The sequence below is a fragment of the Mesoplodon densirostris genome, chromosome X (genome assembly GCF_025265405.1).
Source record: "Mesoplodon densirostris isolate mMesDen1 chromosome X, mMesDen1 primary haplotype, whole genome shotgun sequence".
In the NCBI taxonomy this organism is placed as follows: domain Eukaryota; kingdom Metazoa; phylum Chordata; class Mammalia; order Artiodactyla; family Ziphiidae; genus Mesoplodon; species Mesoplodon densirostris.
The window spans coordinates 1727465-1741364 of NC_082681.1; the positions used below are offsets into that span (position 1 = coordinate 1727465).

Sequence of the window (13900 nt, forward strand, 5' to 3'; positions counted from 1 at the left end):
ATTTTCTGGCTAAAGTCACTTTTAGTTACATAATAAAAGTTACTTTTATTATGAATGTTCATTTTCTTTCTTTCTTTTCTTTATTTTTTAACCTTTCAAAGATCACTAGTAGTTGGTTCTTTTAAAGACCATTTTGACGAATAAAAATTCAAAATTACAGTACACACTTTGAATCACTTTTCAACAACTCTTAAGGTTATGAACAGGATTAGAAAGCATGAAAGTTTCACTAAGATGCTGATAAAACCAAGATGTAGATGTTGGCCAGAGTTGGTGGCTCCCACATACCTTTCTTATACAATAGCCCATGCAACAGATGGTGGTAATTTAGTCTAGAGCAGGGATTGTCAAATTAGAGCCCACAGGCCTAATTCTGCCTCCTGTCTATCTTTGTAAATAAAGTTTAATTAGAACATATCCACACTCATCATCTAAATATTGTCTGTGACTACTTTTGCTCAATGAACATGGATTTGAATAGTGGCAGACAGACTGCATGTGCCCCACAAAGCCTAAAATATTTACTGCCTGACCTTTTCCTAAAAAAAAAAAAATTGCCAACACTTGGCCTTAAGTATTAGCAGTACAAGTGGAGACAAATAAATGAGCAGATTATATTTTTGGAATCAGAGCAGGAACAAGCCTGGTGAGTTCTAGTAACATAAAGGAAGGAAGGCCAGAGTGGCTAAAACATAGAAGGACGCAGACACTATCATTGGTTTTTTTCTTTTCTTATTTTGTAGCACATTTATACCTATTGCTTTTTACTCAGACATTAACTCATTTATTCAACAAATGTTCTTTAAGTTCCCACTCTGTCCTAGACACTATGTTAGCTTCTTCACACAAACACACACAAATCATAATAAGGGAAACCAACAAGTAAGCAATTATAACAGAGGGGGAATGATTTAAGTGATGCAAAGAGGAGGAAATAAACTTTTGTTTCACTACCTATTCAATATTTATCTGATATGCCATATCACCTTCCCCAAATTGTACCTGAACCACACCTTCCCTGGTTGGTCATGCCTCCCCTCCAGTCACTAAAATGCATCACCATCATAGCAGCTAATACTCATGGAGCATTTACTGTGTGTCAGATACGGCCAGGTACTTTACACATATTGTCTCATTTCATCACCACAAACCTGTAATATAGATACTATTATTATGCTCATTTGTGGTAGGAAATTGAGGGTTAAAGAATTGAAATCCTTTGCCCAAGATCTCATATGTGCTCCAGAAAAGAGCACTCATGTCAGCTATTTTCTACTTCCTGTGCTCTGGCTTGCTGCTGATGCCTAATGTTAAGATCATTGCTGCTTAATGGTATCACCTACCAAAGGCACCACCACCACTGCCAATACCAACCAATGTCTGTGCCAAAGTCTTAAGTCTAGAGCATTAATATTTGGGTCCAGGATATTGTTTCTTGAAGCTCTTAGTATTGTTTCTGATAGATGCCAAATATCTGAGAACAATGAACATATTTTGTGAAAGAGTTCTTTGTAGTTTTTACTTGTGCTTTTATTACAGTTCTTACCCTCCAATCTGGAGCCAGATTACCTAGGTTTGAATCTCAGCCCTGACACTTAACTACTGTGTGATCCTGCTGAAATTGCTTAACTTCTCTGTGCCCCAGTTTCCTTATCCTTAAATCAGGAATAACAGTAATATTTATCTTAAGTGTTTGTTATAAACACTTAGCTCAGCATTTGGCATATAGCACAAATTTAATAAATGTTGGTTACTATTATTAAGGCAACTGGCTTCTTTTTCCGACTCTTAAACAGGCTTTACCTATCAACCTCTTGCCTCTTTCTGAGTACTTTCTATCTGTTGAGTTCACCTTTATTGATCTTATCACTCTAATTGCTACTGTCATGTTCTTTCCTACTACAGGACCTTTGGTCATACCGTTCCCTCCATCTGGGATGTTCCTTTTCTTGCTGCTTGGCCAATTCCTATTTGTTCTTAAACTCTATAAGGGCATGAACTCTATCTGTTTTGTTTTGTTTGGCTCTGTTTTTTTTTTACCATTTTACACCCAGTGCTTAATACTGCACCTGGGGTTCGGTAGACACTCCTTAATGTTTGCTGCCTGAATGAGTACCAGTCTATCATCTTACTTTATTCAGTTATTCCTCTGTATATTAATTCACATCCTAGCTATAGCCTTTTTTCTTTCTACTCACTGGTTTACACAATTCTAAACAAATATTCACTAAACACAATATTTGTTAGGTCTGGGCTAGGGACTTGGAATATAAATTTGAAAAACATGAATTTTCTGCTCTCAAGAAGGTACGTGCTCATTGGGGGACACAGGCATGCAAAGAGAGAAATGATAATCCAAAATGATAAGTGGTATAATTGAGGCCTGTGCTGGATACATTTGTCATATTGGACCCACGAAAAAGGATCAATTTTCCAAATAGACAAATAGGGGTAAAGCCTCTGGCAGCAAGAATTCCAGGGTAAAAGTATGAAGGTTTTTTTTTCTTTTGTTGATTCTGACTCTACAAATCTTTTCCTTTATTATTACCCTTTTGAGTAACAATTTTAATCTCCAATAACTACAATACTGCTCACTTTCCCATTTTCAATGTCTATACATTACATTTCTTATGAGTTGTTGCTCTCAATTTTTTCCCTTTGCCCTGAATTTCCATTGCACATACTATTTCAGTGAATTTTTTTGTCCTTCTTTGTAATATGTACTGTTCTTCAATTTTTACATGCACAAGATATGAACTCTTAACGGCTCGTTCCATTCTAGTGCTCAATGTACTTAACACGGTACCTGGACCTTGGATTCAAGGTGCTCAAGTAAATTGGTGGGAGTCCAGCAGTGGAGTGATATGCGATATAAGTTCAAGAAAGTGGTGGAGGGATATTGGAAGAATTTAAGTTCCAGCGACCCTCGATAAACCACCATAAATAGGAGCGTACTGGGAGGAGTCCTGAAACGGCAAGCAAGGCGACCTAGGTTTTACACGCATACTTTTATAGGTCTATCTATCCTCCCGTCTGCGCCTGTGGTTCCAAATCTGCTAAGTGAAGGCAATCAACCAGAGCGGCTCAGCTCAGCCCTGTTGCATCAGAGGCTCTAGCACCCTCCGCAGCCCGCTTGGTCCCAGACGCGCGAGGCCCCCACCCTGCATGGCCGGAAGGAGCGGGGCGGGGCCTCCAGGCTAGGCGCTGGGTCCGAGCGCGCTGGGGGAGGGGAGCGCGGAGCCGACAGTTTCAGGGCAAAAAGCAAAAGGCGGGCGCAGGGCTGCCTTCCGAGGTTCTCTTTGCTTGCAGCTCCTCCCGCTTTGCTGAATTGGGAGTCGCGACCTCCGGCACAGGTGGGTGACGCCCTGTGGATCGGCGAAGGGGTGTTCTGGGTGGGTGCGATGAGTGGATTTGCCCAGCCGCTGGCTTTCAGGCCTGGCGCAGTGAGAGGCGGCTGCTCGGCCTCGGGGTGTTGGTACTCACCTTTACCCTGGCAGAGGAGAAGGCCACTTGTGCCTTGCCGCAGGGCTCTCGTCACGGTTTGTGCCAGCTGCGCGAAACACAGCCTGCCCGGAGATCAGCGCGGGGTCAGATGGGCCTAGTGCTTGGGAAGAGCTGGAAGAGCTGGAGCAACCTTGCGCTGGGACTGACGCCCAGAGTACATTGTCTCAAACTCGATCCGACTTCCCTGTCCTGGGTCTGTCATTGACTGTGTCTGGCTTTCGGCGAGTCTCTACCCTCTCCCTGCTTCACTTTGCTGGGCAGTGCAGTGGAAGGTGGAACTCGGCTGTCTGCAAGAGCTTGCAGCACTGACTTTCTTTCTTGGTAATGTTTTCTGCCCAGATTTTACCCTTTCTCTGCCCCTCCTGAGCAGGAAACCTAGCAAGAGTCAGGAGTAGCAGGGCAGGGCATTGGGGAAGCTAGGCAAGGCAGCTCTTTCTCTGTTCTGAAAACAACTCTGAAAAGCCTATTTAGGCTTACTTACTTTACTGACTGCCCTGAAAACTGGAAACAACATTCATTCAATGCCTTGGTTGAATGTTAACTCAAGAATGCGCTTCTGAATGCCTTACCGTTAAAGATTTTAACCAGAGGACAGATGATTGACCAAAACCTTATGGGTTGAATGAGCATAGTACACTGCCTGATGAAAGTCTAATCATAAAAGACTTGGTGACTTAACTATATACTCAAGCACTGAAAGACAAACTTGAGCTCCCATGTGTGGGAATACTTCCATATTCCCTTCCCATACAGCAGTCTTTAGGGTTGCCTCTTAGCTTGGTATTGCACTTTCAGGAAACACCGTAGTAAAAATTACACTTTATTTTACATTAACTTAACTATAAAGGCAAAGAATTAGAAACACTATGGAAGGACATTGTGCTGTCATTCTGATTCTTCCTCATTAAGGAACTGGTGGTAATGATAACGGCAACCATATATTATGCAAAACACTGTAATATTCACAACCATGAGAGGTAAATGTGCTTATGTATCATGATACTTAAAGAGGTTATACTTTATCCCATAACCAGTATGATGAAGGGAATTTTCAATTTGTCAGTTGAGTCTGGGGGCGTCTTTTGCGTGTCACACCTCATCCTCTATTTCTGGGAAGGGTGGACTGGGAGGCATCACTTCCTGGTTTTGGTATCTATATCAGGAATCGTAAGCGGTTCTGTATCTCTGCTTGTCAACCCTGGGAACAGCAGTAAAATATCCAAATTGATCACTCACTGTCTGCAGTGTTTCTGGCAGCTGTGTTTTCTGCCTGCCAGGATGGGGGGTGGGTGGAGCGGTGGGCCCTGGATTAATAAACCCCCTCGGATGGGAAACGTCTCTTTCTGCTTGGAGCCAAAGTGAACATAGACCCACCAGTTGGGCACCATTGTGACCCTCTTTCTACAACGCCAAACGTCCCCCATGCTTATATGGGCTGTACATGTACCTGCCATTGCCCACGTGTAAAGAATTTACAGGGTGAGAGGCTTTGGGCAAAACCTGATCTCTGCCACAGCTGCAGGGTTTAGGCAAGGAGTGGCCACCGGTATGAATGTGAGTGTTCTTCAAGGTGTGGGACCTGTTGATTTCCCAAATGTTCAATAGAGTGAGAGGGAAATTCCAATAGACATCTGCTGAGCTGACCTTGTGGGTGAGTATAGGACTGGCTGTTTGGCAGGACCTGGTGGATGCATTGGCCATATTTTTACTCTGTTCATTCATTCTTTCACTCCAAAGGCAATCAATGAATGCTTACTCTGTGCCAGGATGCTGATCCACTCACTGAGATTAGCCGCACAGGAGGACAGTAAGTTTGAGAGGACAACAGGAATTCAACTTGAAGCATGTTAAGTCTGAGGCATCCTCACTCTTCCCCATTCCCGATATCTAATCAGTACAAAATCTTGTCACTTCTGCATCCTGAATATTTTTTTAAACCCATCCACTTCTCTTTGCCCCCACTACTACTCAGAATTTCAACCCAGCAACATTCTTTTTCTGTTAATTTTTAAAATTTTTATTGTAAAAGACCCAAATCCCTGCTTGACCCTCAGCCCTCATGGGAAAACCACCATAACCATGGCAACAATGACAACATCAACAACATACAACAGCCCAATGAGCTCTGTAGGACCCATAATAAATTGTGTCAATTGACACAGACTTTATTTTCTCTACTTCCCAAAGTGTTTTTAAAATTTTGTATCGAGATATAATTTACACACCATAAATTTGACTCACTTTATGTGTACATTCAAGGATTTTTAGTAAATTTATCGAGTGGTGCAACCATCCCTACAATCCAATATTAGATATTTCCATCACCTCAAAGGCATCTCTCTCTTGCCCATGTGCACTTAGTCCCCATTACCACCCTAGCCCCTGGGAACCACTAATCTTCTTGTCTCTATGGATTTGCCTATTCTGGACATTTCACATAAATGGAATCACATAGTATGCAGTCTTTTGTGACTTGCTTCTTTTACTTAGTGTGACGTTTTCAAGTTTCATCCATGTTGTAGTGTGAATCAGTACTTCGTTACTTTTGATGGCCGAATAATGGTATATAATATATGTATATACCACCTTTTGTTTATGGACATTTGGGTTATTTCCACCTTTTGGCTATTGTGAATAGGGCTGGTATGGACATTTACGCACAAGATTTTGGTTGCACATATGTTTTCGATTCTCTTGGGTAGGTACCTAGGAGTGGAAGTGCTGGCTCATATAGTAACTGTATGTCTAGTCTTTTGCCAAAGTATTTTCCAAAGGGGCTGCACCATTTTATATTGATTACATTTACATGCACCACCAGCAGTGTATAAAAGTTGAATTTCTCCACATCCTCACCAATGTTTGTTATTTTTCCTTTTAAAAAATTTATAGCTGCCCTTGTGGGTGTGAAGTAATATCTCATTTGGAATTTGATTTGCATTTCCCTAATCATAATGATATTGAACATCTTTTCATCTGTTTCTTGTCCATTTGTATATGTTCTTTGGAGAAAAGTCTATTAAATATTTTGCCCATTTTTCAATAAGGTTTTTTCCCTTCCTATTATTGAGATGTAAGAATTCTTTATATATTTAAGATACAAATCCTTTATCAGGTATATGATTTGAAAATATTTTTTTCAGTCTGTGACTTATCTTTTCATTTTTTAATTGTGTCTTTTGAAAGACAAAGGTTTTGAATTTTTTTAAGTTCAATTTATCATTTTTGTTTTGTAAATTCTACTTTTTGGTTAAGAACACTTTGCTTAATTCAAGGTCATGAAGATTTTCTCCTATATTTTCTTCTGCAAGTTTTATAGTTTTATCTTACATTTATGTCTAATCCATTTTGACTTCGTTTTTTTAATTGAAGTATAATTGACCTACAACACTATGTTACTTCCAGGTGTACAGTGTGGTGATTTGATATTTCTATACATTACAAACCGATCACCATGATAAATCTAGTTACCACCTATCACCATACAAAGATATTATAATGTTATTTACTATATTCCCTATGTGTACATTAAATCCACAAAATTTATTTATTTTGTAACTAGAAGTTTGTACCTCTTAATCTCTCTTACCTGTTTCTCTCATCCGCCCTTACCTCTCTCCCCTCTGGCAACCACCAGTTTGTTCTCTGTGTCTATGAGCCTGTTTCTGTTTTGTTAGGTTTATTCATTTGTTTTGTTTTTTAGATTCCACATAGAACTGAAACCACATGGTATTTCTCTTTCTGTTTAACTTATTTCACTCAGCATTATAACCTCTAGGTCCATCCATGTTGTTGAAAAAGGCAAGATTTCATTCTTTTTTTATGCCTGAACATTATTCCTGTGTGTGTGTGTGTGTGCGTGTGTGTGTGAGTGTATACCACATCTCTTTATGCATTCATCTATCAGTGAACACATAGGTTGCTTCCATATCTTGGCTATTGTAAGCAATGCTGCATTGAACACAGGGGTGCACATATCTTTTCAAATTAGTACTTTCACTTTTTAGGGTATATACCCAGAAGTGAAACTGCTAGATCATATGGTAGTTCTATTTTTAATTTTAAAAGGAACCTCCATACTGTTTTCCAGAGTGACTGTACCAATTTACATTCCCACCAACAGTGCACAAGTGTTCCCTTTTCTCCACATCCTAACCAACACTTGTTATTTGTTATGTTTTTAATAATAGCCATTCTGACAGATGTGAGGTGGTATCTCTTTGTGGTTTTGATTTGCATTTACCCGCCTCCACAGGGATTAGACCTACATCATGGCCCAACAGCTGTCCCAGTCTTTTCAGACTCTGTCTCCATTTTCTCTCACATATGTTTCCCCTGATAAACCACTTGTACATCTCTTCCTGTCATGGCATCTCCTTCTCAGAGGACCTGAACTAATTCAGTTATCAACATTACAAATTGGGAGATTTCTTATATAATATGCATTTCTGGCTCCTCTCAAATCTGGCAACATTCGGACTGTCTGGCAATAATTAGCTAGAGCTGAGTAGTGGCTAGGATTTTTGGATAGATCAGGCATTCTTCAGTTCACCACTCTTACCACAATCCCCTATTGTCTCTTATACTTTACCTATTTATGTTACTTGCCTAGCCCCTGTGGACATTTAATTTTGAGGCCCTGATGTAAAGCAGCATTCTTTTAACTCATGTAATGCAGTATATTATTGCACTAGTTAAACACAGACACAGATATGACAGATAATCTCAGCTTAGAGCTTTCGTATTGGCCTACTTTACATCAGATATCTTCATGAATAATTCCCTTTTTGTTCAAATGTCATTTTGCTCATTAAAGTCTACCCTGATCACCTGTTTAAATGTCCGACTACCTCCAGCACATCCCTTTATCCTGCCATATAGCTTTTATTGCCTTCTAATATACTTTATAATTTACTCATTTATTATGTTTATCTTTGTCTACCACCTTCTGCTAGAGGATAAGCTCCATGAAAGCAGGCATTTTTGTCTGTTTTGTTCACTGATAAATTCCAAGTGCCTAAAATAGTTCCTGGCACATAGTTGACACCCAATAAATATTTGTTAAATGAATTGTGCAGGAAAAATGAGAGGAAGAATATGGTAGGCAAAGGGAACAACATATGTGAAGGCCCTGAGGCAGTGTGCAAGATAGATGGGGCCAATTATGTGAAGCCATTGTAAAGAGATGACTCAATCCTTCTGTCTGCCCTCAAGGAGCTTTCAGCAAATGGGAAGAGAAAAATAAACAGGCAATTATTATATGTGTTGTAAGTGCACTAATAAGGGTATGCACAAAGAGCTGTGAAAACACTGGGTAGGCAGCTACTAACTCTTCCTAGGGGAGTTAGGAAGATTTTACAAAGGTGACATTTGAGCTAGGTCTCAGGCAGGAGAGTGACATGATGAAAGTGTTTTAAGAAGATTAATCTGGCAATAGTATGGAAAGTGGATTGGAATATGGATAGAATGGAGGCAAGGAAACCATCTAGTCTATGGCAGTAGTCCAGGTATGAGGTGATGAAGGCACCTATAGGAATGGAAAGAGAAGGACAAATCTGAGAGACATTTGGAAGGAAAAATTGACAGGAGCTAAATGGACTCTTGGCTTTAAGCCTTTTAGGGGGTAATGCTTCTTCCTTAGTAATAACCATGAAAAGATTCAGATTGACCTATTATGTAATTGCTTATTCTGACTAGAATTTCTAGCTATGGCTGTTCTCCAAAAGTTTCTGTTATTATGATTGATACTTGTTGGACTTTAATTTACATTAAGATGGCTTTAGACTCTAAAGGTTGGGAAGCTCTCAAAAACATCATTTTGACTATGAAACAGCAAATTATTCTATTAAAGCAGAAATGAGGGAAGCTATGGGGTTCCAAGGGAAGTTTTACAATGACCTAATAGTTGCTATTTTTTTAAGAATAATATATAAAAGATGGAAAAGAAGGATGAATATAACAGGTGGCACTTGCCTAAAGGATTAGTATTTGGAAGGATAAGCCCCCAAATTACCTCAGGCTTGTATAAATACATATTTGCAAAGACAAGAAGAACAATTTTAACTACGTTCTCAGAAAGAAAAAGTACATGTGTCCTGGGATGGATAAGTTATAACTTGATATTGTTAAACTATTCTCAATGATCAAAAGAATTAAGGAGAATAAGGACAGGTGCTTTAACACTGGATTTATATAAGTATATTACCACTTCTAACCAAAGGAAAAGGAGGAAGAGTTTTCAATCTACTAATCAATAAGCTAAATATGTCCTGGGTTAGCTTCTAAAACAGATTTTCAAGTAAGTGAGTACTTAGAAAATTACACAGTGTTATCAACAAACAAAGACGTACCACACAAATCTAGTTTTTATTTCTGATTATTAGAGGTGTTTATGGAAATAAGACAGATATAACATATACATTGAATGAATGAATGAATGAATGAATGAAACTTCAGCAAGATTTTTTTTGGGGGGGATTAGCAGTTTTTATTCTAGTGGAGGCGACCTCGGTTGTGGAAGGGCTTGCCAAAGCCCAGGTTTTAAGTGGGTTCCCCTGAATGGCTAGATGGCATTGCCCACAAATAGATCCCACTGAACTCTCTGGGCTTGCATTAAGGACAATAACTTAAGAATCAGTTCAAAAGTTTGAATATCAAACTTGCTTTCTTTTCTTTTTTTTCCTGGCTACTATTCAATTTGCTGATATTTTTAGGAAAGTTTTAAGCAACTATTAATCAGCCACTAACCAGAATATAAACATTCAATGTTCAAGTATTTTTCCAGTAAGATTTTAACAAGTCTTTTATGACACCCTTGTGAACAAGAATTATGAATCCATGTTGATGGGTTATATAATTAATACAATTATGTATTAATTAATTAAATTACCATACTAAAAGAGTGCTGATAGCAGACCATAAGCAAAGGAAGAGTTTTAGATGGCCTGTTGCAAACCCTACCTTTGGCTTGACATCATCAATATTTTTATTACTTACTTAACTGAAGATTTAGAGCGGACATCTTACCAGATTTAAAGAGGCTATGAAGCTGGAAGAAAAGTAATTCAATCCAATGTCCACAAACATTTATGAAATTCTCCTAAGTACTAGAAACCATGCACACTGTTAGGGTACAAACATGAATGACCCAGAGGTCTTCACATTGAGATGTGTCCAAGTATTACTGGTGGGAAAGACATAAAAACATATAATTTCAACAAAATATATTGAGAAGGAAAACAGAGGCATAAACAGACTATAATGAGAGAACAAAAGAAAGCTACTAGTTCATTCTATGACTTTAAGGAAGAATTCTTAGATGAGATGATATCTCCACTGATTCTTGAAAGACGTATAAAAGACAGAGTAGGAACGGCTTCCAGTTTGAGGGAACAAAAAGCATGAACATGGGTGTCTCAGAATTAGGAAAGTATAGTGGGTCTGGGAAACTATAAACAATGAAATACAAGAAGGTAAATAATAGGAAGTGAGGCTGAGAGGTAGCTCAGGATCAGGTAATGGGAGGCATTACATAACATGTTAAGTAAATTGGACTTTACCCTGAAGGCCCTAGGGATCCATTCAAAAGGAATGACATACTAATATATATATATATATATATATATATATATATATATATATATATATATATATATATATTTTTTTTTTTTTTTTTTTTTTTTTTTTTTTTTTGCGGTACGCGGGCCTCTCACTGCTGTGGTCTCTCCCGTTGCGGAGCACAGGCTCCGAACGTGCAGGCTCAGCGGCCATGGCTCACGGGCCCAGCCACTCCGTGGCATGCGGGATCCTCCCAGACCGGGGCACGAACCCGTGTCCCCTGCATCGGCAGGCAGACTCTCAACCACTGCGCCACCAGGGAAACCCTAATATATATTTTTTAATTCACTATTCCTACAGTGTGCAAAATGATTTGAAGGGAGGGCAAATGTGTGTATGGATAGATCAGTTGGGAGGCTTTTGCAGTCTTTGAGTGAGAAATAATGGTGGGTCTGGACTGGGATGGTAGCAAATAGAGATATAATGCAGTGGGTCAGCACTTATAGCAATGCCTGGCATCTAGTACATGTAAATATCTGATATATTTGTAATAGGAGTCCTAGGAGAGGAGAGAGAGAATGGTACAGAAACAACATTTGAAGAGATGATAACTAAGAGTTTTCCAAAAGTAACAAAGTATTGTTTTATTTTGCTATTGCTGCATACCAAGTTACCACAAACTTAGTACTTAAACAAACATCCATTTATTATCTCATAGTTCTGTATGTCAGAAGACCAGGCATGGCATTACTGGGTTCTCTGGTCAGTGTATTAAAGCTGAAATTGGAGTGTTGGGTAGGCTGTATTCTTTTCTGGAGGCTTTGGCTAAGAATCCACATCCACCCTCATTCAAATTGTTGGCTGCATTCAGTTCCATGTGGCTGTAGGACTGAGGTTGCTGTTTCCTTGCTGCATATCAGCCACATAGTCCTCTCCATCTTCAAAGCCAATAGAGAATCTCTTTGACAGCAGATTCCTCTGCTGCTTCAAGTCTCTTTCACCAGAAAGATCCCTGTCCCTTTTAAGGGATTGCTGGATTAGGTCAGACCAACCAAAGATCATCTCCCTTTCTTAATGTCAGTTGTGCCATATACATAATCTAATCATGCATGAAGTCACAGATTTAAAAAGTGCCATAACTCAGAGCAGAATAAATAAAGAAAACCTCATCTAGATGTATTTTAATAAAGACTGATAAAAAATAAAGAAAAAGAAACAATCTTAAAAGCAATTAGAGAAATAAGATGTATTACCTTACAAGGAGTAGCAATCAGATTGGCTTTAACTTCTCAACACAAACAATGTGAACATAATGGAACAATATCTTCAAAATGCTGGAGAAACTAACTGCCAATCAAAAATTCTATATCCAATGAAAATAGCCTTCGAAATGATAGTAAGACAGATGTTTTTAGATGGTCCCAACTTACAGAACCTTCCGCCAAACACCAAAGGAAATATTTAGGATCTTTAGGCTGAAGTAAAATGATCCCAAATGAAAGCTTGGAGATACAAAGTAAAATGATCCCAAATGAAAGCTTGGAGATATAAAATGGATGCAATGGAGAGGTTAAATATGTGGGTAGATCTGAATGTCCCTGTGGGATGTATGTGTGTGTGTTTGCGTGTGTGTATAATTAAAATACACAACAGCAGTTGAAGAAGGAAGATAGAGTTAATATAAATTATTTAATTTACATTATAATTTAAAAAAATCAAAGATACGTGTTATAATCCCTAGAATAACTGCTTTTAAAAAAACAGTAAAAGAATGTATAACTAACAAGTAAACAAAGGAGGAAATGGAATGATACAAATTACCTAATCAGTGCAAAACAAAGCAAGAGAGAAAGGTAACAAAACAGGCAAGACGAATAGAAAGCAAATATTTGGCTTCACACATTAATTAAATGACAAATCATGAGGTTATAAAGCAAAATCTAACTACATATATGCAGTTTATAAGAGACAAAAGGGGGCCTCCCTGGTGGCGCAGTGGTTAAGAGTCCGCCTGCCGATGCAGGGGATACGGGTTCGTGCCCCGGTCTGGGAGGATCCCATATGCCGCAGAGCGGCTGGGCCCGTGAGCCATGGCCGCTGGGCCTGCGCATCCGGAGCCTGTGCTCCGCAACAGGGGAGGCCACAACAGTGAGAGGCCCGCGTACCGCAAAAAAAAAAAAAAAAAAAAAAGAGACAAAAGGGTGGAATAAATATACACCACAAACACTACCCCCCCAAAAAAGACCGATTTAGATATAATAATATAAAACAAGACTTTATGGCAGGTTTCTTTACTAGACATAAGGGATATTTTGTGATGATAAGAGAGGCCATCCACCAAGACGATAAAATTATTGTTCTAATTTGTATGCAGCCCAAATATACAAAGCAAAAATTGACAGATGTCCAGTAAATAAATTCAGTCATAATCAGAGATCTTAATACATATCCCTCAATCACTAACAGATCATAAGACAAATAAAACCAATAAGTATATAGAACAGTTGAACAATAATATTAACAAACAACCTAATTGACAGACATATACAGATGACCTTATGCAACAACTACAGCATATATATTTTCTGCACACAGAAAAATAGATGATATGCTAGGCCATACAGCAACAAATTACAGTTGCACTGAGGGTTTTTTTTGCCACAATGAACTAAAGTTAGAAAACAATAATAAAAATATAAATAGAAAATCCCTCTAAAATATGTTTACTTTTAAATAACCTGTAGGTCAAGTCTTAAAAATCACAATGGAAATTAGAAAATATGTTAATTGGCTGAAAAATGAAAATATTGCATATCAAAACTCATGGTGGGGGAGGGGTGAA

The 13900-nt window shown here is 38.7% G+C and overlaps 1 protein-coding gene across 3 annotated transcripts in view; it reads left to right on the forward strand.

The window, feature by feature from the left end:
• Nucleotides 1-3227: 3227 nt before the first annotated feature.
• TMLHE (trimethyllysine hydroxylase, epsilon) overlaps nucleotides 3228-13900 on the forward strand; it is a 61410-nt gene continuing 50737 nt past the window's right edge. For 2 of the 3 annotated variants that reach the window (XM_060086852.1, XM_060086853.1), the window contains exons 1-2: nucleotides 3228-3353; nucleotides 5242-5311. In XM_060086852.1, the coding sequence (XP_059942835.1) occupies nucleotides 5253-5311 (59 nt within the window). In that variant the 5' untranslated portion in view covers nucleotides 3228-3353; nucleotides 5242-5252. The remainder of the gene's footprint in view (nucleotides 3354-5241; nucleotides 5312-13900) is intronic. The other variant, XM_060086854.1, reaches the window with a different exon arrangement.